This window comes from Anomalospiza imberbis, chromosome Z (genome assembly GCF_031753505.1).
Source record: "Anomalospiza imberbis isolate Cuckoo-Finch-1a 21T00152 chromosome Z, ASM3175350v1, whole genome shotgun sequence".
Lineage (NCBI taxonomy): Eukaryota > Metazoa > Chordata > Aves > Passeriformes > Viduidae > Anomalospiza > Anomalospiza imberbis.
This window is the reverse complement of record NC_089721.1, coordinates 34,631,118-34,656,833: the sequence shown is the minus strand read 5'-3', so window position 1 is coordinate 34,656,833 and position 25,716 is coordinate 34,631,118. Positions and strand designations below refer to the sequence as shown.

Below are 25,716 nucleotides of genomic sequence, written 5' to 3'. Positions count from 1 at the left end.
TCATAAAAAAGCAGGACAGACTTCAAGAAATCTTCTGCTGAAGAAAGCCAAAAATGTGCAGCAAGAACAAAAAGGCTGCTTGAAGTGAAAAAAAAGAAATTTTATTAGTCATTTACATTTATCAAAATATTATTTTAAAGAAATAAAACTCCTTTAAGACATGCAGATTGGTAAGAAAAGAAAGACAGTTTTCCGCAACTTACAATATTAATGTACATTTGCTGAAAAACAAAGAGCAGTTGAATTAGAAGACAAAAAAGCTTCAAAAGCATGGTCTACGCCAACAAGGAAGAACCAACCAACCACTGCTGAGGACCATAGGAGGGCCCCTCCTGAGACACCCATCAAAATCCACAAGTGGGATTAGCAGTGTGGTGTCACAAAACCCAAGAAAAATACAAAACAAGAATTACAAAAGAAGTAAACGGTTTTGCTAGAGAATCAAAAACCAACAATACCACATACCACCAAGAATAGTCAGTAACCCTTCATTTCCAAAGCCTGTAGATTAGAAGATCCGAAAAAATCCAGAGGTGAGAGAATTCAAAAAAAAAAAAGAAAACTACAACAACAACCAAAAAAAAAAAAAAAAAAAAAGAAAAAAAAAAGGCAAAACCACAGTAAAGGGAAAAAACATTTCTGTAATTCTTTTGGGGGTAGGGATACATAATTTTGAATTTTATGAAGGTAAAGAAAAAAAAGGATTGAAGAACAACAAAACCAAAAACGTTTTATGAAAGATAAGACAAAAAGAAGATAGTCCATGTTGTCTTCTGCATGTCTGCTACTGTTCTCCAGACCATCTTGGCTTTGGTCCAGGAAAAGAACAGCTAAGGAAGAAAAAAAATGATCTTTTTTTGGCTCCAGTTGGACAAAAAAAACAGAGGAAGGAAAAAAGAAGAAAAAAAAGAAGAAAAAGAAAAAAAGAAGAAAAAGAAGAAGAAGAAAAAGGAGAAGAAGAAGAAGAAAAAGAAAAAAAGAGGGACAAATGGTACGCTGTGACTGGGCTATGGCCAGGAGACCTGGATATGCTTTCTTTGAAGCATATCACAATTTTTTTTTTTTTTTTTTAATGGACAAATGAAAAGGGGAAAGGAAAAGGCAATGTGAAGAAAGAAAACTCACAATATGAGAGTCACTGATCATAACCAAACAGGACAAAGGAAAAAGAAAATCAGATGATGGACATTTCCGTGGTTTTTATTTTGTTTTGTTTTTTCCTTATGGAAAACAAAACAAAACAAAACCAAAAACAGGACAAAGATGAGAGGGATGAAAAGACAGAAAGAATGAGTAAGATCATTCTGTGAACGTTAGTTCAGCACTCTTACCTCTTATTGGTGTACCACCTGGGTGGATAATATGAATGCAAATAAGATTAGAAAGAAGAAGCATTAGTACGAGAAGAAGGAGGCTAGGGCTTTGGAAGAAGAATCAAATTAGATTTACAGAATTAAATAAGATCTTAAGAGAAACTTGAATTACTATACTGTTAAAACAGGAATATATTAGATAGTATTATCAGGTTATAAAAGCAAGTTGCATTGTACCACAAAGGGCAAAAAGGCTATAATTGGCTGCACTGCCTTTCTCAGAGTAGCATCTGAGTTCTTAGATGTTCTGTTATATAGGGTTAGAAATGTATCAAATATGCTTCAAATACTTAAAGGAAACTTTACAAAACTGTACTCACGACATATTTTAGGAAAATATTGGAAATTCTATTTAAATATATATATATATCTATATATATATATAAAAAGAGGATATACTGAAATCTATCTCAAAACAAACTCTGTAGTTTAGGCTGGATTATGGCATTTACTGTTCTAGATCTATGTGATACATGTGTACTGCTTCTTTTAGGTGTTGCTATGATTGATAAGACAACATTTCTGTGGAGGTGTGCGTGTGCGCCACTATAGGGGTCTGGTGACTACACTGACTGTTAGTAAAATGCATGCCATGCATTTTAAGAATAATAATACTAATCATATAATAATTATCATAATCATAATAGTCTGAATATGGAAATTAGTGGGGGTGAAGTGCGCTTCAGAACTAAGCACTTACCAATAGATTCTGGAGATTTAAATACGGAGAGAAGAAAGACAGCATAAAAATATTATTATATTCCTTTTAATTTGGTACAAAGTTTTCAGTTAAAGCTTTATATACTAAATCATCTATGTCACATGTGAAAAAAATCTTAATTTACATTAACAGAAGGTTAATTTACACAGTTCTGCTGACAACAAGCAAAAAGTAGGTTAACAAGACGATTTAACATCACAGGACAGGTCAAAAGCTGAGAATTCTGGGAAGACACGTGATTAAACAACTTAGATTCTACAACGATATCTACTACAATTGTCAAAGAAAAAATCTCATTATATCCCAGTGATCAATGATCTGATCTTATTTTGGGATAAGCATTAAACTCAATAAATTTAGATATTTGTTTTTCTTTTTTTTTTTTTTGTTTTGTTTTTAATCTAAAGAGAGCAAAAGAATAAACTAAGGCAGGAGGAGAGTGAGAGAACTGCTAGGGAGGTGCAAGGGGCAAAGAGAGAGAAAGCGGCAAAAGCTGGAATCTACATCAAAAGCAGACTTCTGTAGATCCAGAAAATATAGGATTCATAAGGCTTTAGTGTGGACGCACACTACTGTGGCTAAATGTGTTGGAAAAATGCACAGCCAGCAAAAAAAACCCCAACTTTGTTCCATAGATTACCCAAAGATTTCATTTCCTTTTTTTTTTTCCGATATAAATCTGCATGGGAAGAAGTACTGTGCTTTATGTATTTGTGAGAGGAAAGAAGATGTGTCCAAACTGGCTAATCTTTGGTGAAGTCAAATGTGGAAAAGACAGCAATAAGCACATTTTAGATTTTAATTGAAGTGTCTAATGCAGGTTTTGGTTTTGATGAACGTAACCATTGGTACTCCTTGCAATTTCTGAATGAAGTCCAATGTTGAAATAAATTTGTTAAAAAAAAATTAAAAGGAAAGAAGAAAGAAAGAGGAGAAAATGGATCCATCAAGTACTGCAAAAAGCAGTAAAGAAAAAATCATCAAAAAATACAGTCACAGCAGTGAGCAATGTGGAGTAAACAGAAGCTGCAAAACACATAGAGACAGACTCTATAGAAAGCTATGACAACATCACAGACATGGACAACACACTCAGTAACACAGAAAAGGAGAGGGGAAAGAGAAATCATTACCTATAAATAAAATTATTTTAAAAAAGGAAGAGAAAAAAAAAAAAGAAAGAAAAAGTGAGAGAAAACAACTCTGGGCGTTGGTGGAAACAGTAACAAGACCCTACCTGAGCGTAGCTGCTTGATGCGGCCATTGTTGTTGCTTGTGTCAACAGGTAAGAAATCTTTGAACCAAGTTATTTCAGGATCAGGATTGCCACTGGCTGCACATAACATGGTAGCTGTACGAGTTCGTTCAACCACCTTCAGCTGTGGGCCCATATCAATGGTTGGAAAACCTCGAGGAATTTGATCCTCTGAAAAAGAAATTTATAAATTGAGGAATTTCATGTCAGTTGTGCAGTGCTGCATGAAAGCCCAAATCATAATCCTGCTTAACATTCAGTGATCACCTAATTGTTTGTAAACAACAAACAATAGATCAAAATGCTGATACAAAAGAAAAAGTTCATTAAAAATGGCTATAAAGTTTATAATTATAAAATCAGATAAGATACATTACCTGGCATGCACTGGATTCATACTATTCTACCATATAACACTGATGCCCTGCTTGCCAGAGTCCTTACTATTTTATATGAAATATCAAATCAAATTACCATTATCAAATCTACCATTAAGGAAATCTAACATTAAGGAAAACCCCTTCTCTTTATACTAGAGAAATACATAAGGAAGGATCATCATGCAGTGTAAGGTCAGGCCACTAACTCAGAAGACCTAAGTTATGCTTCTTGCTTAAATAATTTTTACTTATCTGCTGTTGCTCAACATCCACTGCCCCTGTGCTTTGATTGTCCATCTTACAGATGGACTCGATAGAGTTTTACTGCTACAGGAGAGTGCTGTGAAGATGAATGCATTATATGACTGCAAAACACTGAGACATTCTAAACATTGGAGCTATGTGTATAGCAAAGATAAAGTGGCACGAAATTAAAAGACTCACAATGATATTGAATAGATACAATAATGTCTATTAAAATACTCAGATACAGCCCAAAATCCTCATGCTAGTATGGTTAATACTGAAATATTAAAAAATACTGTACAAGAGTAATTTGCCTTCATAATGTGACACCTGCTAGCAAGTAACACTGAAAGCACAATAGGATCAGGAAATTTCTCAGAAATCAAGTTTGCATAGCTAAAGTAACTTGTTTGAAATACACAGTCTTGCTCCACATTTCCACTGCAATGGCAAAAAATAATTTTATTGCAAAATAATATTAATTCCATTCAAAAAGGAAAATGAAAAATAACCAAAGAAAGAGGATCAACACTAACTGTAAGCCACATTATTTAATGTCTTGACTAATCATTACTGACATGCAATTGATTAGGGGATAAAAATTACAAGAGAAATTGTTCAACATTAACTCTCTTTAGTTAAGAAGTGCCACATTTTCAAATATGTCAGGTAAGTCTTCAGACTTTTCTGAAAAAATGTATAGCAAGCAAACACAGCCTATGGATCTTTGTCGTTCCTGGGGTGTGATGTTGTTCATGAGCTACTTAACTGCTTGCAATACAAGTGCACATAGATAACCATAGAATTACAGAATGGTTTAGGACCTTTAACAACATCTACATTTGACCCCTCTGCCATGGACATAAATCTCTTCCACTACATCAAATTACTCAGAGATACATCCAACCTGGTCTTGTATCACCTTCAGAGATGGGTCTCTGAGCAACCTATTTCAGTGCCTCACCAACCTCAGAGTAAAGCTTTTCTTTGTAAGATCGAATCAAAACCTACCCTCCTTTAGCTTAGGGCAAATCTCCCATTTACTATCCCTTTTGAAAAGCTCCTCTCCAGCCTTCTTGTAGCCCCCCTTTAGGTACTGGAAAGCTTAACAAGATCTCCAGAGCTTTTTCCTTTCTCAGCTGAACAGCCCCAACTGTCTCAGCTTTTTGTTGCAGAAGAGGTATTCCAGACTTCTCATCAATTTGTGGCTATCTACTGGACTCATTCTAACGAATAAAAGTCTTTCTTGTGTTTGAGGCTCCAGACCTGGACACAGTACTCCAGGTGGGAGTCTCACAACAAAAGAACAGAGAGGTATAAGGATATCCCTTGACCTCCTGGACATGCTGTTTTTGATGCAGCCCAGGCAAATGTTGGCTTTCTGAGCTGTGAGTGTACATTGCAGGGTCATATCAAACTTTTCTTGCACAAACATCCTGTCTTTCTTTGCAGGGTAAACCTCAATCCATCTTCCACTAAATCTGTATTGTTATTTGGAATGACCCCAAGACAGGTACAGAACCTTTCACTCAGCCTTGTTGCACTTCCTCAGGTTCCACCTCTCAAGCCTATTAAGGTCAAGACAAGTCTTTCAGTGTGTTAACCCCACCATACAGCTTGGTGTCATTGGCAAATTTGCTAAGGGAGCACTCAGTCCCACTGCCCATGTTGCTGACAAAGGTGCCAAGTAGCACTGGTCCCAATACAAATCCCTGAGGATCCTCAGCTACACTAGTTTCTAAGTAGACAATGAGCTGTTGACTGAAACTCTAGGAGTGCCATCACCCAGCCAATTTTTTATCTGCCAAGAGTTTCACCTGTCAAGATTCGCATCTCTCCAGTTTGGAGACAAGGATGACATTTGGGAGAGTGTCAAATGCTCTGCACTAATCCATATATTTCTGCTGCCCTTCCTTGTTCAACACCGCTTTAACACAGTCCTAGAAGGCCACTAAATTTGTCAGGCATCATTTGCCTCCAGTGAAGCCATGCTGGCTGTCACCAATCACCTAATTATTTTCAGTGTCTCTTAGCACATTTTCCAGGAGGATCTGTTCCATGACCTCTACAGGCACTGATGTGAGACTGTCTGGCCTGTAGTTCCTTGGTCTTCCTTATCTCCCCTTTTAAATGTGGGGTCATGTTTCCCCCTTTCCTGTTGGTTGGAACTTCACCAGATTGCCAGGAGTTTTCAAATATGATGTGTAGTGGCTGCATTCTTTCATCCCAACACTCTAGTCGTAAGAGAGGTCCCTGTGTTTCCATGATGCCAATTAAAGTCATAGAACTGCAGGCATCCACACATCTCTAGTACTACCCATGCTGCATGTGCTAGCATGAAGGGGTTTTAAGTTGCTCCCCAATGAAGCTGACTTTCTGTCTTGGTGCTGTCCCTCAGGTGTTCTGCTGCTGACCTTCATACCCTCTCCAGGCTCTTTCTGGCTCATCCATTTAACTAGTATGTGTTGGATGGCATGTCCCACACCTTGTGACTATTAAACCTGATGATATCTCCCTCCCCTGTCCTATTTCATTTAAACCCCTATCAATAAGCCCTGCTAGCCCTTCACCAAAGAATCTTTTCCCACCTTGGAGAGAGCTGAATCCCACCTTCATTCAGCAAGCTGGCGCCACATATAGACCATCCTATTATCAAAGAAACCGACATTTTGGTGATGACACTAGTCATGGAACCGTGTGGGTCCATCCATTTCTTTCAATGCTAATATCTGCAACTGGAAGAACAGAGGAGAAATAACCTGCACCCAATTCACCAACCATTCCAGGGCCTTGGTAAAGTTAACACAACTGTCCAGAAAGCTACCATGACTCTTTAGAACTAGGATTTCTACCAATCAGCTGATAAATGTCAAATCTTTCATCAGCCACAGGCTCTTCCCAAAGAAAAGTATGTTTCATGTCTGCTTATAAAAGTCTTTGGTATTAGCTGACAAGATTTGACTTATGAAAAAACAGGATTTTTATGACGTTACCTTTCCTACTTGGCTTATATAGAAAACCCTAGAGTCCCTTTTGCAAAAACCTAAGTGTACAACAAAGATAATCTACCTTGAATGTTAACAGGATGGAGTAGTAAAAAGCCTCCCTTTCTTATTTTTAATATGGGCAATTAAATTCCATCCATCTGCCCTAGGCATAGAATGTTGTTAATGAATGCTCTTCATGAAATTTTCATGAGAAACATCACAATCTAACATTCAAATACCCAGAATTGTTTTATTTTTGATGGATGTGGCTGGTATCCAACCTGGCTTTCAGGTATTTGGCAATAAAACCAGATACACAACATCAAATAGACCAGAAAAATAAGGAAACTTCCAATTGGAGGGCTTATCACAGTGGATTTAATTTTAAAGTTGTTATTTACTTTTTTTCTCTCTAAGTTTATTCATTATTTGTACAACTGTCTTTACACTTCAGCAATATCAAGGATGACAGATCATCAAACACTCCATGAAACAAAGCTGAGCATCAAATCACTGAACAACTGCATCTCAGCCCTAGTAAGAGACAAGTAACTATTACAAATTTTTTTATATATTGGTACCGCCACAATTTTATGTGAGGTGTCCAGAAAAATACTTTTTAGTGATCATTAATATGCTCACTAGGTTCTAAACTATAGTATATACTGCTCTTCCCATGTAATATTCAGTTCCAGTCAATTAGTTTCCAATTCATCAACAATTTAAATCAGACTTGACCTTCTCAAAGCCATTTGGTACTGTCATTTTGAGAGGCCATTAAAGGTCAGTTTTTTCTGTCCTTGTGGCTTAGTGACTTATGCATGTAATACGTATTTTGTTTAGGATGACAGATACAAGTGATTTAGAAATAGGCCACATTCTTTAAATTTGTTATTTGCCTTAAAGGTGCTGAATTTCATTAGTGGCATTAAAAGAATGCATTTAGTACTGCACTAGTATAATTTCAAATCGCTGCATGACTCCACAGAAGTTTTTTTTCAGTGTGTGATCTGAACAATGTGGAAAACAATTACAGAGAGAGGTTACCAGATGAGCCCTTAAGAGAGAATGTAACAAAATGACCTTGCCTTGCTTTGTAGCATGGCTCTTAGTATTTCTCAACTGTCTGTATATTCAATCAGTTTGACATTGCTCACCCAAGGCACCCAGAATGGACAACAAACAGAAGGTGGAAGCCACTGTGCTCCTGGAAAGTTGTCACCTTCTTACCATTACTGAAACTTCATGGGATGTGACTGGAGTGTGACTATTGATGGCTACAGGCTCTCCAGAAGAGACAGGTGAGGAAAGAAAGACGCAGAGAGGTTACCCTGTACATCAGGAGGTAGACTGAGTGTGAAGAGCTGTCTCTGAAGAGCAGCCATGAGCAGGTCAAAAGCCTGTGGGTAAGGATCAGGGACCGAGGCAACAAAGGGAACCTTGTGGATGGTTTTAAGTACAGACCCCTGAAAAGGGACCCTACTGATGAAGCCTTCTTGCTCCAGCTACAGGAGGCATCTTGCTCACAGGCTCTTGTCCTGCTGGGGCACTTCAACCATCCCAAAATCTGCTGGGAAAGCAGCACAGCAAGCTGCAGGCAAGCCAGGAGACTCTTGGAAAGCATGAGGGATACCTTCTGGACCAAAGGAATAGACAGCAGCCCCACCAGAGGGGATACAATCCTGGATCTGATGGGCACCAGTGTGAGTGAGCTGATCTTGAGCATCAGGGGTGGAGGGAGTCTGGGCTGCAGTGATCACGCATTGCTGGAGTTTGCAGTCTTGAGGGGTATGAGCCAGACGAGGAACAAAGTTAGGCCCCTGAGCTTTAGGAAAGCAGACTTCCAGATCTTCAAGGAGATAGCCAGTGAGATCCACTGGGAGACTTCCCTCAGGGACAAGGCAGTGGAACAGAGCTTGAAGGAAGTCTTCCACTGAGCGCAAGAGCTGGCAATCCCCAGGAGCAAGAAATTGGGCAAGGAAGGCAAGAGAACAGCTGGGCTGAGTAGGGAACTGCTGGTCAGACTGCAGGGAAGGAAGCAAATGCACAGGCAGTTGAAGCTAGGATGGGTGGTGACCTAAGAAGAGTAGAGAGATGAAGTATGATTGTGGAGGGATGAGGTCAGGAAGGCCTAGGTGAAGCTGGAATTAAACCTGGCAAGGAATTGTTCAAGGTCAGGTTGGATAGGGCTCTGAGAAATCTGATCTAGTGGAAGATGTCCCTGTGCATTCTAGAGGGTTTGGAAATAGATGATCTTTAATTATGTGTTGGCCTTCCAACACAGGCCATTATATGATTCTATGATTCTATGTTCTGTAAACAATGTCCTTGCTGCCAGTTTAGTAATTGCTTCCCTTACAAGAAAATTTATTCGAAAAAGCACATTAGCCTTTACATTCAGATTTCAATATAAGTATGCCAAAAACAAATGCAAAATATGTAATTTTACTTGTTGCTGCATTTGTCCTAGAGGTGAGCTTGCCCTCATAAATGCAACAGCATTTAGAGGCTCAAACTCAGTGTTTTTGTGTGAACAGTAATTTTAATGGAGTGCTATCTTGAAAATAGCCACAAGTTAAAATTATACTCTTCCAAAAAAAGAAAGCATACTTATCTTTAAGTAGTATTGATAGAAAAAAGCATAGCTATGCCACAACTATATATTATAAACTCTGTTCTGCTCATCACTTAATTTTTATTTCCTCTCATCTTAACAAAAAAAAAAGAAAAAAAAAAGTGCTGTTGCATCTCTTTTTTAGGTTTATTTTTAGCGATGTAATTATTTAATAAAATTTCAGGAACTGAACTTCCCAAGCTATGAAGGTGTACTGTCAAGACCATGTATATACAAAAGCTGGACCCGAAGAAAGACATGTCTAATATATAACACAGTTAAAGAAAGAGGAAGACAGTCATATTTAGCCAGGATTTGTGGCACAGCTTCTTAATATTTTGACTACTTTTTCCATAAAAAGGTTATTTTCAGATCACAGGCCCTGTTGGCAGCAAGAAGAGTATTAGCTTTTAGAAACAGATTGAGTCTTGAAGTCTTAAATTTTGCACAGTTACTTTACTGAATCACTCTAGCAATCACAATCACATTTTAAAAAGAAAGACTGAATAGTGTGACTAGTCTTCTGAATTACAGTACAATATGATTATATTACTATGATATGGATATAAAATATAAATGTGAAGTATCCAAAGCAAATTGCTATGACTTTGGTTTTGGATTACACACTATAAAGGCAAGGTAATAGCACCAAGACTCAAGACCAAGGACTCATGACCAGACAGTTGTCAAGAAAACTGGCTAACATGTTTCTTAAGTATTTAATTTCACCTTAACTATTTTCACCATTGAAACATCCATGTTCCAGAATATGAATTTGGAGTTCATATTCATATGTAGAACAGAATATTAACCTGTAGTTAAATCTGTGCAATCTGCCTAACTGAAATACATACTCATAGTGCCTGTGCCTCTTGAAAACTTTGCTTATGTAAACCAATTATTCTTATTGTGCAAATAGTAGGTAGTTCTCTACTCTATTCAGTAAGGAGAGAAAGTGAATCTATTTCAAGATTCACTGATAGGTTTGCCACAGGCAAATTTTAGTCATTCTGCAGCTCACAGAATAAAAACACAAACATGGAGCATTCCCAGAATACATTATAGATACTGAAGATAAACTGCCACAATTAAGTTTATTACTTCAAAGAACAATGTAAATAAAGCTTTTATTTTCACTATTCCAGATGGCAGCAGCATATAATTTGCACTGTTTTGACATCATGACCGTATTATTCAAAATCATTCTTCTTCCTACTGAACTGAATGCAGGATTGAGAACAGTAAAATCAAAGAGAATAGGGGAGGAACTAAAATCACCATTTTACAGTGAAGTTGGTATTTTGTGCTATTATTGAAGAGCCATGCATATAAAGGAATTAAAAAAATAAAACCAGAGCCAATTCTAATTATACATAAAAATTAAATTGGATTTAAAAGATATAAAGCACCAGAGAAGTGCCAGTTAATAAACATTATTCATACTGAAACACTTTACAAGGCAAATTTTGGCAAATGGAAGTAATTATGAACACACAATAAATTATTTTGTGGGATCCTTTGTTCAAATTTGCTACATACAGATGGATAGTTAGTGGTGGTGTGCATCAGTAAAGTAGGGTAATGGCTACACTAGAATAATAGATCTCAGTATTGGTCGGGAGTTCTCTTTAATTTCACACTATTTTAGCACAAGAGGAAAGTGAATTAGACATTGATAAGATGATCAGTAAAAATTCAACGTAAGAACAGCTGTCCATACCATTCCATCAAAACCCTTGCATTTCAAAGTATCTTCACATACTGAAGAGATGTGCAAAGCACATTTTGATAGAAAAGAAAACAAATTTGTTTAGTAGCTCTGTATGCAATTACCCCGCAAATTGCAAAGTAATGTCTATATAACAGAACGCAGAGCCACTTCGACTGAATTATCATTTGTATGAATGTTGAAGCAGCAATTTCACATTGCATTAAGTCAGTTAACATTCACTGCTATTAGCATTTAGCTTTAAATAAGTTCTCTGTTTTAACAAATGAGTGCACTGAGCCTTTGAAATTAGATATCTTCTAATAAAGAAAAATGAATTTGCACCTTTCAGCAGTTCTCAAAATCTGTAAAATTAGACTGCACATAGCAAGCTTTTCCCAAAGTGACCTATTTCATTCACATGAACAATGAAATAACTCTCACTCTGCTTTGACAATGACATTCTGAACAAGAAGAATTAACTTTTGTAGGTTCATCACTCATATGAAAACACAAGCCTCAAAATAAGGGTTTATTCAAGATCAATATGCCCAAATTTGTTTATGATTGAAATTTTAGTTGTCTGTCTGTTCTGTTCATTTGGAATGCAATAGGAAATACAAAAAGCTGTGTCTCAAAAAAAAAAAAAAAAAGTAGGGAATCAAAGCATCTCTACCAGATGTCCCTTATCTGACAGAAGGAGAGGACTCAGAGTCTGAGGTAATGAAACAAAGGCAGAGAATGTCGTGGTTTAAAAGCAAGGTATCATTTACTTAGGAAAAGAAATGCTAAACCTCCGAAAAAAAGAGGATACAGCATCCCACATATTTCTATATGCAAATACTCACAAGGAAAATACTGTATTTTTTTCACTGGTGAAAAAAAGACAAGAGGACTGTAAAGGGCGGCAATATGAATTCCCATGATTACTGTTTCTGATTTAAGGCTTAATTTCCAGACAGGGTTAGGATTTAGATTACACTAAATCAGGGTTAAATTGGGGCTTGCCAAGAATCAAGATTAGGAAATCAAAAAAGCATGCTTCCTCTATCCAGTCAATATTTTGAATATTGATAATATTTATGCTTTTACATTCTCCTTACTTTTATTAAAAAAATCAAGGGGAAAGCAGTGCAGTGTGGCAGTCCTTGTTTAATACTTTCCTTTTTCACATCACATACAGCTTTATGATGAGGTAAATAATAAGATGAGCAGCAGGGTCATAAGGACACGAAAGCACACTTTTCATGTTAGTAACCTGAATATACTGACTAGTCCAGAACACAAAAAAACATTATTTTCCTTTTATTCCTCTGCTTTCTACTCATTAGTACTCAGTGTTAAAATACTTATACTAGCAAATACATATGACACTTTCTATAAGTGGTTACCTCATACTCATTCACTATAAAGCAATACATACTGATAAGTGTAAAGCAATAAATCATCGCAATCAAGTTACAACATCTCAGTTTGAGAATGGGGTAGAAGCATCTTGTTTTCTTACATTCAAAACAGCAAGAGAGAAAAGAGGAAGTAAGAGCAGCCTGTCAAAGGAGTTCTCAGACCATATAGTCTGCCTCTCCCTCCTTCCTCGTCATGGCCATTTCTGTTACTGATGTTACACCGCTTTTAAGGAATTGTTTCCTCAATGCCATGATCTTCCTCAATGTTTTTTAATGCAGACTATATACTCTGTAACCCAAATTGTCAACAATAAACTATACTAACTGCATTAATGTCAACGCTGCAAAATTTAAGAACCTGACAAAGCAACTTGTCAAAACCATTAACTTTGTTGAAGTATTGTTTTTAAAGGAGAACAACACTATTTTCTGCATTTCTAGCTCAGTATCCAACTTGTACATTTTAGAAAGAGAAAGAGGGCATTTTCACTTTGATAAGTGGTTAGATAGATGCCCCAAAAGACCTTCTTTTAGCTCCCTAAAAGAATGAAATGAGGGATAAGGGTTATGAAATTGTATTCCTTAAGATTTAAAAAAGGATATTTCATTCAGGATGTTAAAAGCCCTTTTGGTGCAGTGAATTTAACAGTAAGGTAGTGTCTATGCATTTCAAATTATTTTCTGGTGCCCAGAACAACAGTGCACCTGTATAGATGTAACAATTTGAACGTTACTGCATCATTTCAATAAACAGCAAATGCAAGGACTAAAAAAAAAACCCAAAAAATCACAGAAGTCCTATTACTGCTGAAGAGATGGGGAAAGAAGAGATATGTTATCAGAACAGAAAATGAACTTTGGAAACATGCAGTTGAAGAAGATATCCCAAGAAACTGAGTACTATTCAGTGTCGTACTAATTTTACTTATACAAAATATGAACCATTTTTCTACATCCAATGTTGCATTCATCCTAATTGTTCTGCAGACCACGCTTACAACATTCATAATGCTTACATGATTACAGATAGCTGACTGTAAAAAAGCAACAGACACAGTATCTTCCCATTTTTATGTCTTCTTTATCTGTTTTATTTTAAGTCTATCCACCACTATGAACACGTATCTATCAATTAGAAATTGCTGGAAGATGTAAGACACAAAACAATGCTTTGTATCATATACTCCTAATATATATAAGCAAAAGACAGAATACAAAGTACTGGTAGAAGTTAAAACACATGGCGTCTTTGAACCTGTATGAATCTTTTACAGACGGAAGAAAGTAGTTCCTTTATGAGTAGATAGTGAAGTTCTTCTCTGATTGCTTGGCAATCATTGAAGCATGTGACTTCACTCTTCATATGCTTGAATATGAGGGAGGAATCCCTCTCATTACTTTTGTGTGCCACCACATTTGGCAACATTCCTTTTTGCAGATACTGAGACTATGCCTATCTTCTTACAGGGATCTGATAGCAGAGAAGAACAAGTGTAGGAAAAAGCAGAGAAGGGAGTAGATATTAATTTCTTTTTTGTTTGGGGTGAGTTTCACCACTTAAAGTAAGTTCTTTGCCCAAAGAACAACACTCCAAAGACAAGGATGCTACAGGGGGAAAGCACCATTGACTTTTGGTCTAGAAGGACACAGAAGGGCTTTCTCTCTAGCAGAGGATACGCATTGCTTAAAATCCAGCTTTTCACAGTCCTTTGGCAAGTTAAATAACCACTGCTGACAAAAAACCGCTAATGAGCATGGAGTCACACAGAACTTCACATTAACAGTTTTTAGTATACACATGGCTAAGGCAGTCAACATATCAAGGTTTTCATCCCATAAAGACTTGGAAGATTCATGACGTCAGAAGTTTATTTTGTCACCCAAACCCAATGTTTAGAACTGTGGCCTGCCACTTTGAGTCCTACCTGAAATTTTGCTGCTGCCCTAAGATGACGTAAGCAATCTTAGAATAGTAAGTGACTGAACATGCTTCATGATATAATAGTGACTGCTGCTACTAGAAATGATAGATAATGTCTGTACTCTGAGTTATTGTGTGAAAGAAAATGGTCAACACCCCAGCATGCTCTGAAGCATGGCAGAGGCCCTGCCTTCAGCTTGCACAGAGGTGATGCAAGGCAGCACTCGCTCTCATCTGCTAGGAGCTTGCTCCTGTCCTATGCTCCTCCAACACATTTTTCATAGTAATATTCACATGGCCTTGAAAGAGGCATTGTGAATCACTGTGAGCTGATTGAAGGATACTCAAGCAGGTTCTCTGGAAGACTGAGGGAAAGAGATTACTTTAAACATGACACTTTCACATTTTTCTAGAAACAACTGCTAATATTTCACATGGAACTAAAAAGAAGGAGTGATGTGGGAATTCATTCATTAGATGTTGAACATAGAACAATATTAGATTTACTCAGCTTTGCTATAACTATTGCTACAACTTACTTGACTAATTCCAACAAAATTTATATTGTCAGTAATTTGAAATAAGATCTTGGCTGGGCAGAGGAACATAGGATGTTAATAAGGATGTTACTTTTAAAAAACTCTTTTATATGCTGAGATCAAGGTTCATACCTCTAAGCACATCATAACTATTTTAACTACTTTTTAATAATTTTAAATAATTATGGAATTCAGTGCTACTTCTAAAAAAGGTATTGAAATCAAAGTGCAAAACAGGCAGCCTAAATTGAAATTTTTTAGTCTAGAGTCTGAGTGGATACATTTAAATTACAAATAAAATGTGGTCCATGGTATTTTTTAAACACTTGCATTGTAAATATTAAACTGATTTTATGTATACTATAGGCAAGCTTTTTGTTTTCACAGTTTCTGTTTAATTTTCTCACCAACTTTTATCCATCTAATCAAAGACCACCTATCATTCCTGATCTTTTTAAATTATGAGGCTTGGCTGTTTCCAGTTGATTTTGCTTTGGTTTGTTCTGATATTTTGTAGAAGAAATTTCTGCAAATGAAAATTATAATTAGTTAACAAAAAACAGTGATGCTTCAGTTTTGGTGGAATACTTCACTGGCATGTACATAAAAAAAACAGCTGTTCAGTGTAGCTGGAAGTCATGGACCTCAGTGCTGGCTGGGATAATGTCTGAATAGTCCAGTGTGATTGCTAGAAGGGTGAGAGTCATCACGTCAGGCAGGGCAGGGTGGATAGGGAAAGAGAAACAGAAAGAATAGAAGAAAGTTTCATGTTATGTCAGTTACTTGCAAATTCATCACAAACTGTTTTGTGATGAATAGTTAATGAAGTCAAACAGCTGTGGAGAGTCAGTTCCTGCCTCTGAGCAGACACAGTGTGGCAGAGTAAGCTTAGCATAGCATTGTATATGTCAAGTACATCAAAACCAGTGTAAGCACAGAGAACCTCCACACCAACTTTGTCAACAGACTTAACATCTGGTAAGTTGCATGAAGATGGTACAAGTGAAGAAAACAGAATGCTTGGTAACAGAAGATGTGGATGTGCCCAGTGGTGAATTAAAACTCAATAGAAGGCCCTACGCTACAGAAGTAAAGCAAGCAATTGACTGAGAGGGCCAGGGTTATATATGCTTTCAATAACAGAACTGTTTCTCTTTGGATTTATTAATAGTAACATCTGTCATCCATTTTACAACAATATAAAACTCACGTCTTTTAGAGAAAAGGGACTGAACTATTTCTCCTCTCGGCTGGAGAGGTAGGCATGAAGATTTTTATATGTACTCTTTAGAAGCAATTGGGAACAGGTTAGATGCTACAGTAAATGAGAAATAATTTATATCACCAAACAAATACACAGCAATAAATCTCAGACCACACAAAAGTATTTCAGTATTCCAGGATTTTTTTTGTACCTGAAGAAGACTTAAAAATCAATCTGTGTGTGCTAAATAATTTTCTGCTTTTATTTCATTATGGCATTCTACTTTGAATATTTGAGTATGTATCACTTTAAGTGATACAATACAAGCTGTTCCATTAAATGAAATGGAAGAGAAGTTCTAAGAAGAAGAGTTAGGTCTTTTTGCCTTTTTTGTAACTTTCAACTTCTCCAGCAAATGAGGAAAGTATTTTGCTAATATATAGGTAGCATTCTGTGTGCATGTTCTTTCTTTAAATATTGTGCTTCTAGAAAAGTTTTGTCTAAACTATTTATTATGATGCATCCCGATATTAATCCTTTCTGATTTTTATCCTTTAATATGACATATTTAAGCCTTCATGACCTATTGCAGCTATATGTCCATAAACACTTTTATCTCCAAAGCCCCACCCTAACATTTTACCATCCTTTAAAAACCAAGTAACAACTTCAAAGACCATCAGCAAGAACTTTGAGAAAAAACATTCTCTTGTATTTTGGTCCTAAAATGTTTACGCATCTCTATTATTGGTTAGGCCAACATTTTCTAATTCTCTAACTTTTTAGCATTTAGCAGCTGGCTTTCCACAAAAGTCGACATCATGGAGACGACAACTGCAGAAACATGACAAAGGTCTTGCCTGAACACACTGAATATCTCCTTCTATCCTAAAAAGTCTGAAAGATCTTGGAAATTATCAGCATGTACCTCACAAATCTCCATGTGTGCTGCTGATCATGCTTTGCAGGTCACACAGGAAGTAAGACTATGTGAGATTCTATTACTAACTCAAAAGAGAAATAAAACAATGTTTTTACAAGTGTCCTGCTGAAGCCTTCAAAAACTGACAACAAACATACTTAATTGCTTCTACCAGTTTTATGGAAGCTTAACACATTTCTCACAAATAAAAATCTAAAAATGCTCCCAAAAAATTACCCCACATAGCACTCTTATGTTGTGCTTGAATTTGGACAGTGTACTTTATTCCAGGAAAGGAGATAAAAATTCCTTAGAAAATATCTCATTCTACACGAAAACCAAAAATGTAACCAACTAAGAGCTGTAAGTTATTGCTTCCTGATTCAAATTTAATACAGGACATCAGAACCTACCAAGGGTTTAGGATATATCACCTGCAATTTTGGGGACTACTTTTCAAATGATTCTGAGTCAGGTAAAAGTGTATATTCATTATACATCAGGCAAACATGTAGTAAGGCTAAATTAACTGATGCACAACACATGCAAGTGCAACAGTGTAAACTATGTGATTTCTTCTGAGTACGTCAGATAAGCTACAGAAGGTTTCTGATATCTTTTTCTTTCCTATTTTCTTCACTACATGGTAAAAGTTCTTTCTAATTAAGGTAAAAAAACTAAATAGGTATTATTTATGTAACATGATTTTGCAAAGTTTTTCAGAAAGCAGACGTATTCATTATAGTGAAAAATGGGTACAGTTTGATCTTTATAGCTCCATAAAATCAGATTTTTTAAAATTTCATAATTAATTCCTTATTTTCTAAAGTATTTAGTAATATTCAAACCACTGCACATTGAAAAAGATCACTCAAAATCTATTTTCAACATTCTGTAACATCATGCAATAGTATAAAAATCCTCCATATTCCTAAATCTAGGTATTCTGTTAAAAATAATCATAGGCAGAAAATTATTTCTTGATTGTCTTCCAATGGCTTTAGAAATTTTTCATTACATAATTTGTCTAAATAAAGATACTGAGTAGTCTCATTGAGGAAACTGACTAATGGAACTATTTACACACTTAAGCATGTTGCCAAAACAACTGTCACGTTTTCTAAATTCACTGCCATTTCATTTCATAAGTTATTGCACCTCATTTTTTCTTCCTACACCAAAGCAAACCAGATCATTTACAAATTTTCCCACACACAGGACAAAATATTACATTCACTAACTAAAGTCAACTTGCATGTATATCACTTGTCTGCCTCAGATTCATGAAGTGCTATTGAGGTTTTATGCTGAGTATAATGAAAATTTAGACATGCATCATCAAGAATATCTCATTTTACCATGATAGCAGGAATAGATCTCATGCTAAGCAAACACAGCATTGCAGATAAATACATGATTATTTTCTTGTATCATGGAAAGAACAAGGAAGCCACTTAGCATTTATTCTTATCAAAGCCATAGATCTTCTTAAGGCCTGAACAGACAGGTTTTTTTATGCAAACAACACTGAAAATTAGTTACTAGAAAACCAAGATAAAAGCGAAAAGAAATTTCCAAGTTGCTATTTTGGCAATGCAGTTGAACTAACAATACAGACATGCAATAATTGGTTAAAAGTTCCAAGGTATTTTATCAACATTCATGGCTAACAACTATGTTTTAGATCACAATAAGATGCTGAGGCAAATGGCACTGAGCTTTTAGCACTATACCAAAGTACTGAGTATTAGCTAAATAGCAAAATTACCAATTATCACTACTGCTCGTTCTAGCAGCTCCATGTCGATCAGCCTACTATTTAGAGGTTATAAGACTGAAAGGTCATAGCTGGAGGTTGTAGAGAAGGGAACAACTACACTCTAGGGCAGTATGAGATGTTTGTTTAATAATTATTACAATAAAGCATGTATGTTTTCTATTCTCTTGATGTGCATATAATACTAATTATCAAGAGAAGAAGCAAGAAAAATAATAGATGCTATAAAACCAAGAATTTATATAAGCTATAAAACCTAGAATTTATATTTAGTATGTGTATTGCAGGCAAAACAAGGAGAGTATCCCACAGAATGATCTAGAAATTGAATAGCACCTTTGTTAGTATTATTAGCAGTGTTGAATAGAGACATTAATTTTCTATTGATTTTATTCTACTGTATCCTTAGTATTCTAAGTGATTTCTATTGTTCCATCTGCACATAAATTTATGTTACAGTAAGGTTCTGCTTTTCTGTATATTTGCCTTTCTATATATTTCTCTACGAGTAGTGTAACAAGCTATGTTTATTTCCTTAAGACTATGGAGATGAATGCTCAGAAGATACTGAGATTTAAGCTTTGGTCTTCCTGGTATTTTTACTCTAGACACAAGTACTTTTTAAAACCTTTTTTCCTTTTCCTTTCCCTCACAATTTTCTTTCGGCAGAGGAGTCTTTCAGCCAGCGTTTAGTCTTCTGTTCAAAACCACATCCCTAGAGAGTTGTAACTATTTGTCAATCTCTCAAAAGCAAAGAATTTAAAGTACACCTTTAATTTTAGCTGCAAAATTAACTTCTTGTACCCCTCCTGTTGTTAAATTCATTTAAAATTGCTGGTGCTTTCAGCTGTGGTCAACTGCCTAGGGCCACGGTATCTGTAAGGCAGAGCTGCTGCAGTACATCTCCCATTCAGCTACACAGTGCTGGCACACACTTTACGTCAGACAGCTCCAGTGAAGGATCTGAAGTCAGTCCATGCACCTCCTGTGGCTAACACCAGAATAAATTAAAATTTAGGAAGATTTTATTGCAGGTTTTGAAGTTATGGTATGGATGGATTACTTTATCTCCAATATGACTGCTGTCCCAGGTCTGGTATTACTTTATCATGTCAGATAAACACTCTACTTGCAGCATTGAGTACTAGAAGTAAGTAAGTACTACAGTAAGTAAGATTTGGTGGTAACAATACAATTCCTGAGTGTGACAATTTACTTTTCCAATTCTGAGACTATCATATGTGATGAAACTCCCACCTCCGAAGTTGTTTAAGAGATGTTTGTGTATGTACTGCTTTACAAGATGTAGGTACAGAAAACAATTACGATGACTCACTGCTTTCTGCCTTTTGTAAGATGTTTTTCATATGGAAAGAGACAGCTATGTTCACTCAAAATTTGGTGGGAGTGTGGCAGCCTACTGGAACATACAGGGTAAAAGACTGTTGGTAAAACCCCCAGAAGAATTTTAGCATGCAATTCTGAAAGAAGAAATTATAGAGATTTAACATCTGCAATATGACTATGCATGTGAGATACTTGTGCTCAGATTCAAAACATCATAATGATCACATCTGCATGCAAATTCCAAAATTTAAATGTGATGAAGACATATGTGGTACTTAAAAACTGAAAAACAAGCCTCAGTTTCTTTCTGAGCAGTGAATGCAATAATCACTCCACAGATATTAACACTCATTTCAAGTTTTTCAGATTAACTAATGCCATATTTTATTCTGTTTTTTTTTCCTTCACTTAAAAGAAAAATCTAGCTCATACTAGAATATTAAGAAAAAAATGATTTATATTTCTTTTTATATTCCAATGAAACTACTAGTGCCAACCAGTGACATTTTATTTCAGGGATTATTAACAAACAACTTTGTTCATGAAGATTGAGTCACAGAAATAAAAAAAACTCCTTAAATCCTATTCTACCATTTCTAGTATTATTCCTTAACTTCATGTTCGCTCATCTTGTGGGAAATGCAAAATATTAAAAAAAATAGAAATGTTTGGCTACATCTAGGCACAGATTCCAGCTTGTGAACTTGAAACCCACAGATGACTAGAATAAAGAAAAGCATATAATATTCTAAATTCCTACAGAGAACTCTATAGAGGTCTTAGTAAGTACTTTTAGAATGACAGTAATTCATTTTGGCTAACAGCTAACTAATTTTACTTTTTTTATCATTTCCACAGACAAACACATTTTTCTTAAAACAAAATCAGAGATTTTCAGAAAAACATAGAAAGCAAAAATCTTATTCTAGAAACACATAACATTTGAAGCTGCCTTCAGAGAGTCAATATTTCACTTCTATGTTTTAGTGAAGAAAACTGAAGGACTGATTACACATTTTTTAGTGAACATATAGATGTTAGGAAGAAGAGGCTTCTTTACAAGGCATACAGCCAGGAAACTCAAACTTAAACATATCCCAGCTTCACATGTTCACATATCAGCTTCATAAGACACTCAAATTTAAACACATATCAGCTTCATATCTGTTGTGATACAAGTTAGGAACAAGTCATTGAACGATGCTGGATTTGGAAAAGGATGTCTGCTTCTGTATTTCTTATACTAAGTAGCATCTTTAGAAGTTCTGTAAACTTCTGTGTGACTGTTTTAAAGTTCGATATCTACAAGAAAATACTATTTTAATAAGCAAATGACCAATAATGAATCATTCCCCGATTTAAGTTTAAAAACAGTGGGTACAATTCTGCAACACAATCTGAATCCGTAGCAAAAGACAGTTTGTGCACTACACAATGATCCTAGAATCTAGCAAACAGCTCTGTGGTTCATTTCCACAGCCAGCTGGTCTATCACAAAAAATGGTTCCATGTTCTCTGTGTAATTATTACTCATACACATGGAATAAATCTGTTCTGCCCAGGGTTTTCACTCAAATCACCATTCAGTATCTCTCAACAATTTTCTCTTTCAAAATAACAATGGACAGAAGGGTTGAAGGGCCTCAATTTGTCCCAAGATACAGACACTGACCAATAATGGTATTGCAATTGGAAAGTAAGAACCCTTGAATTTCTCTGCGCTCCCTAACTCTTTTTCAGTGCTTGGTAATTCTTGAGATGCCAGTACTCAGAGTTCAAATGCTTTAAAACCCTCCACTCTCTCTGACAATTCACTCAACTGGACACCACACCACCAGTATGGAAATAAGTTAGCCATTCTCAGAGATGTTAGAAAATGTGTTTCAGCAACTCATGTTCCAAATTTACCAATTTACCATAAGCCTTCTGGCACATGGATTTCAGAGGTAGCTATACATCCACATGGTGAAAGGAAATATAATTTCACTGGGTGTGTGGTTTTTTTGTTTGTTTGGTTTTTTTTGTTTTTTTTGGGTTTTTTTTTTGTTTTTGTTTTTTTGGGTTTTTTTGGGTTTTTTTTGAGCTTGTTGCTCAAAAGAAGCACATATATCTTGTGGTCTTGCTACAGTAGCAATGCTTTGCTTCCTGCTGGGTGTAGGAAAGACATCTCTGCTGGAGAAGGAGGGGAATTGCCCAAGACTGACTTTGCAAATTCTTTAAATAGCTCCAACCTTTGGTTAAGTTCAATACACGCCTTTATTCTCCGGTAATACCTCATTCTCACTTTTGAAGGAATTTCAGTAGAAAAAACTCTGAACTGAATTCTAAGGTTTTTAAGGGTCAGAGCTTCAGATTTTACACTGAAGATTCTGTTTTGATGGCCATGTCACTGGGTTTTTTTCTATATACATACAAATTTGTATAATAAAACATCTTCTAACCAAAAACCTCTACAGAACACAGTATAGTGCTTCTCATCCCTCTGAAAACAAAAAAAAAAAATCCGAAGTTTTCATTGATTTAAAAAAGATGTTTTTGTTGAGGACTGCAATTTTGAGCAAACAAAAGCAGCAAACAAACATATTCACAAAAATAAATAAAACAGGTCAGCATTAAGGATTTCCTTCTCTTTTTTTATTATCCCATGCACAGAATAATCAATTGGTAATATGCTTCTAGTTTTATAATAACACAGTATTTCAAAACTGAAGACATTTATTACAATGTCTGTGCAGTGTCTAGATAAGCACATTTAACCTCTTTGATTATATCATTAGTAGAACTTCTCTTCATCTTTAATTATCAGTACTATTCATCCTCTGCAGATTCTTCAGCAGACTTTGTGAATTTAATCAGAATCACTATGTTCCCCTGTATGATTAAACTTAAGTACATTCTCATTTTATCCTCACTTCAGTTCAAGCTGGTATCACTACTCACAATAGTGATCATGTTTTTAAGTTTGAAAATTCTATGAAAACCAACTGTGTATCATGTTTTACAATCAGCTGTTTTAAGAGATTGTGAGATATTAAAATTCAATCCTGAATCAGTGTCTACACTGATAGGCACAATACAGAGAGAAGGGATGTTATTATAAAGAATCTGCTTTAAAATTAGAGTTTACTATAAAACATAGGGTCTACTATGAAATCAGAATGTTTTGTCAGTAGCAATGAAAAGAAAATATTTTGGTACACACAGTCAAAATACTTCAAGGCATTTCACCTCTCCACAAGCCAACCCTATACTTTGTAACATATTTACATATAAGGTTTTACAAACTGATTTTCATATAAGAGATTTTAAATTACTTGTCTGCATTTTTTGTTGAGTAGGTGAAAAGAGATTTTCTCTCTCTCTAGCTTCTGAAAAGAAGAAAATAAAATGGCAGCTGTTCAGAAATTACACAGAAGGAATACAGCAGGGTTCCTCCATAACCATGGGTGACCTGAAAAAAATCTGTCAGGACAGATTTGCTTTCCATTTTTCCTTTTTTCCATTTATGAGAAGCTACATTACAAAAAATAAAATAAAATCTTCACATGGATTATTTCCACATTATAATAATGGTGAAGAAGTAAAATAAAAGTTCATAGTGGATTTTTTTAATGAAAGAAAATGAGTGGTGGATTTTTCAGCTACACAGAAAGTCATCAGGTCACCGAGCATATTTGCTTTCCGTATTGCTTGGGGAATACCAAAATCATATCTCTTTTTTATTGCAAGATGCCGAAAAGGTAAACAGAGTTCAGAAAATAACACCTAAATTTAGGAAACACCTGAGTGAAGTAATTAATTGTGCAAGCTTGGAAGATTAATGTTAGAACTCTCTTAGAAAATAGTTGTAAATAAATAGCAGTTCAAGAGAAGGAGGATGAGCATAAAAGTAGGGCAGGAGTGGAATAATGAAGTCTTTCAGTCAGTCATAAGTAACATCAAAAAAGTACCTTTAAGTGAAGAAACACAGTCTACCAAGTCTTATTTAATTAGAGGAAGAGTGTGTTTTTGTGTGTGTGTGTGTGTATGTATATATATATATATATATATACATATATATATATATATGTAAAAAGAAAAAGTAGAACATAACCAGTATTTACTTAGTGGTACTATATATAAGAGTGATTTAAATATGGGCAGTAAATGATAAATACTTTGCCAAACTGTAGATGCCTGGAGAGATGCAGGAATTGTCTACCCTTGAAGCTGATAAATGTGATTGATCTGCATAAACACGCCCAAAATTTGCATTCGGACATTTTAGGATATTCTGTGATTTTGAGTCAAAATATGCACACTCCTAACATATCTGTAGTTGACACCAACTTTCCCCTCCTCTCCCCCAAATCTGCTTTTAAATCACCCTTTGAAAGGGTTTCATTAATTTATTTTTTTATTCTGGGGATTTACTTTCATTTAGATAATTACTTTTGCATTGTGTTAATGAGTACTTACTTATAATAGCACATAACAATGCGAGCAACTCGGTGGTCAGTTGATTTCAATTCTGATGTCATATAATGCTTTCTGGGCCATGAAACTGTATATTTACATGCAATGAGCGTTTCATATCTAGATTAATAGCTGCATTTTCTCTAGCAGCTTCTATCTATTCCATTGTTAAGCTTTTGTGGCAAGAACAGTATCACCATATAGACTCGCAGAGCGTCCAGCACAATGGTGCTTCAATTTTGATTGGACACATAGAAAGCTATTGTAATACAAGTACAGTATCTGTTGATTGAAAGATTAGATAAATATATGAAAGCTGATGAGACTGTATTATTCTCTGCAGGGATTTTGAATCTACTGTTCTATTATTTTTAAAAAAACCTGAGTGCTGTTCGTGACAATGGAACATTTTCATTCATTCCACAGTGGAGAAAATGCAAAATAATGACTTAATAGATGATAAGAGTATGGCCAGTGAGAACAGGTCTATTTTGGTAAATAAATTACTTTGAGCTATCATATGGCCCAAAGTAAATCGACAGCTGCAACAGTTTTCAATATGCCATTAATGTGCAAAGATAAAATGATGTACTTTTGGAGAGAAAAAATGCTGGCACAACAGCCAAACTAGTTGATTTGTTAAAATTCAAGACTCTATACAGACTGCTAGAAAAACCGTTTAACTTTACCTTTCAAACAGAAAGATGAGAATCTGACACATTTTAAATGGCTGTTTCTGGGCTGTCAGTCAGAGCAGGCCAAGAGATGAACACTATAACTGCAAATTATTGTGAATTTGCCAAATTTATGCATAGAAATTAGACTGCTACAGTACTCTAAGATTGTGATTACAGAAATACA

General features: G+C 35.5%; 1 protein-coding gene across 1 annotated transcript in view; it reads right to left on the bottom strand.

Moving 5' to 3' along the window:
* PTPRD (protein tyrosine phosphatase receptor type D) overlaps positions 1-25,716 on the bottom strand; it is a 1,172,008-nt gene that overhangs the window by 137,697 nt on the left and 1,008,595 nt on the right. Inside the window, exons 12-13 of the mRNA XM_068176134.1 lie at positions 3,332-3,520; positions 1,332-1,349 (exon numbers count right to left, since the gene is read on the bottom strand). Coding sequence (XP_068032235.1) covers positions 1,332-1,349; positions 3,332-3,520 — 207 coding nt within the window. The remainder of the gene's footprint in view (positions 1-1,331; positions 1,350-3,331; positions 3,521-25,716) is intronic.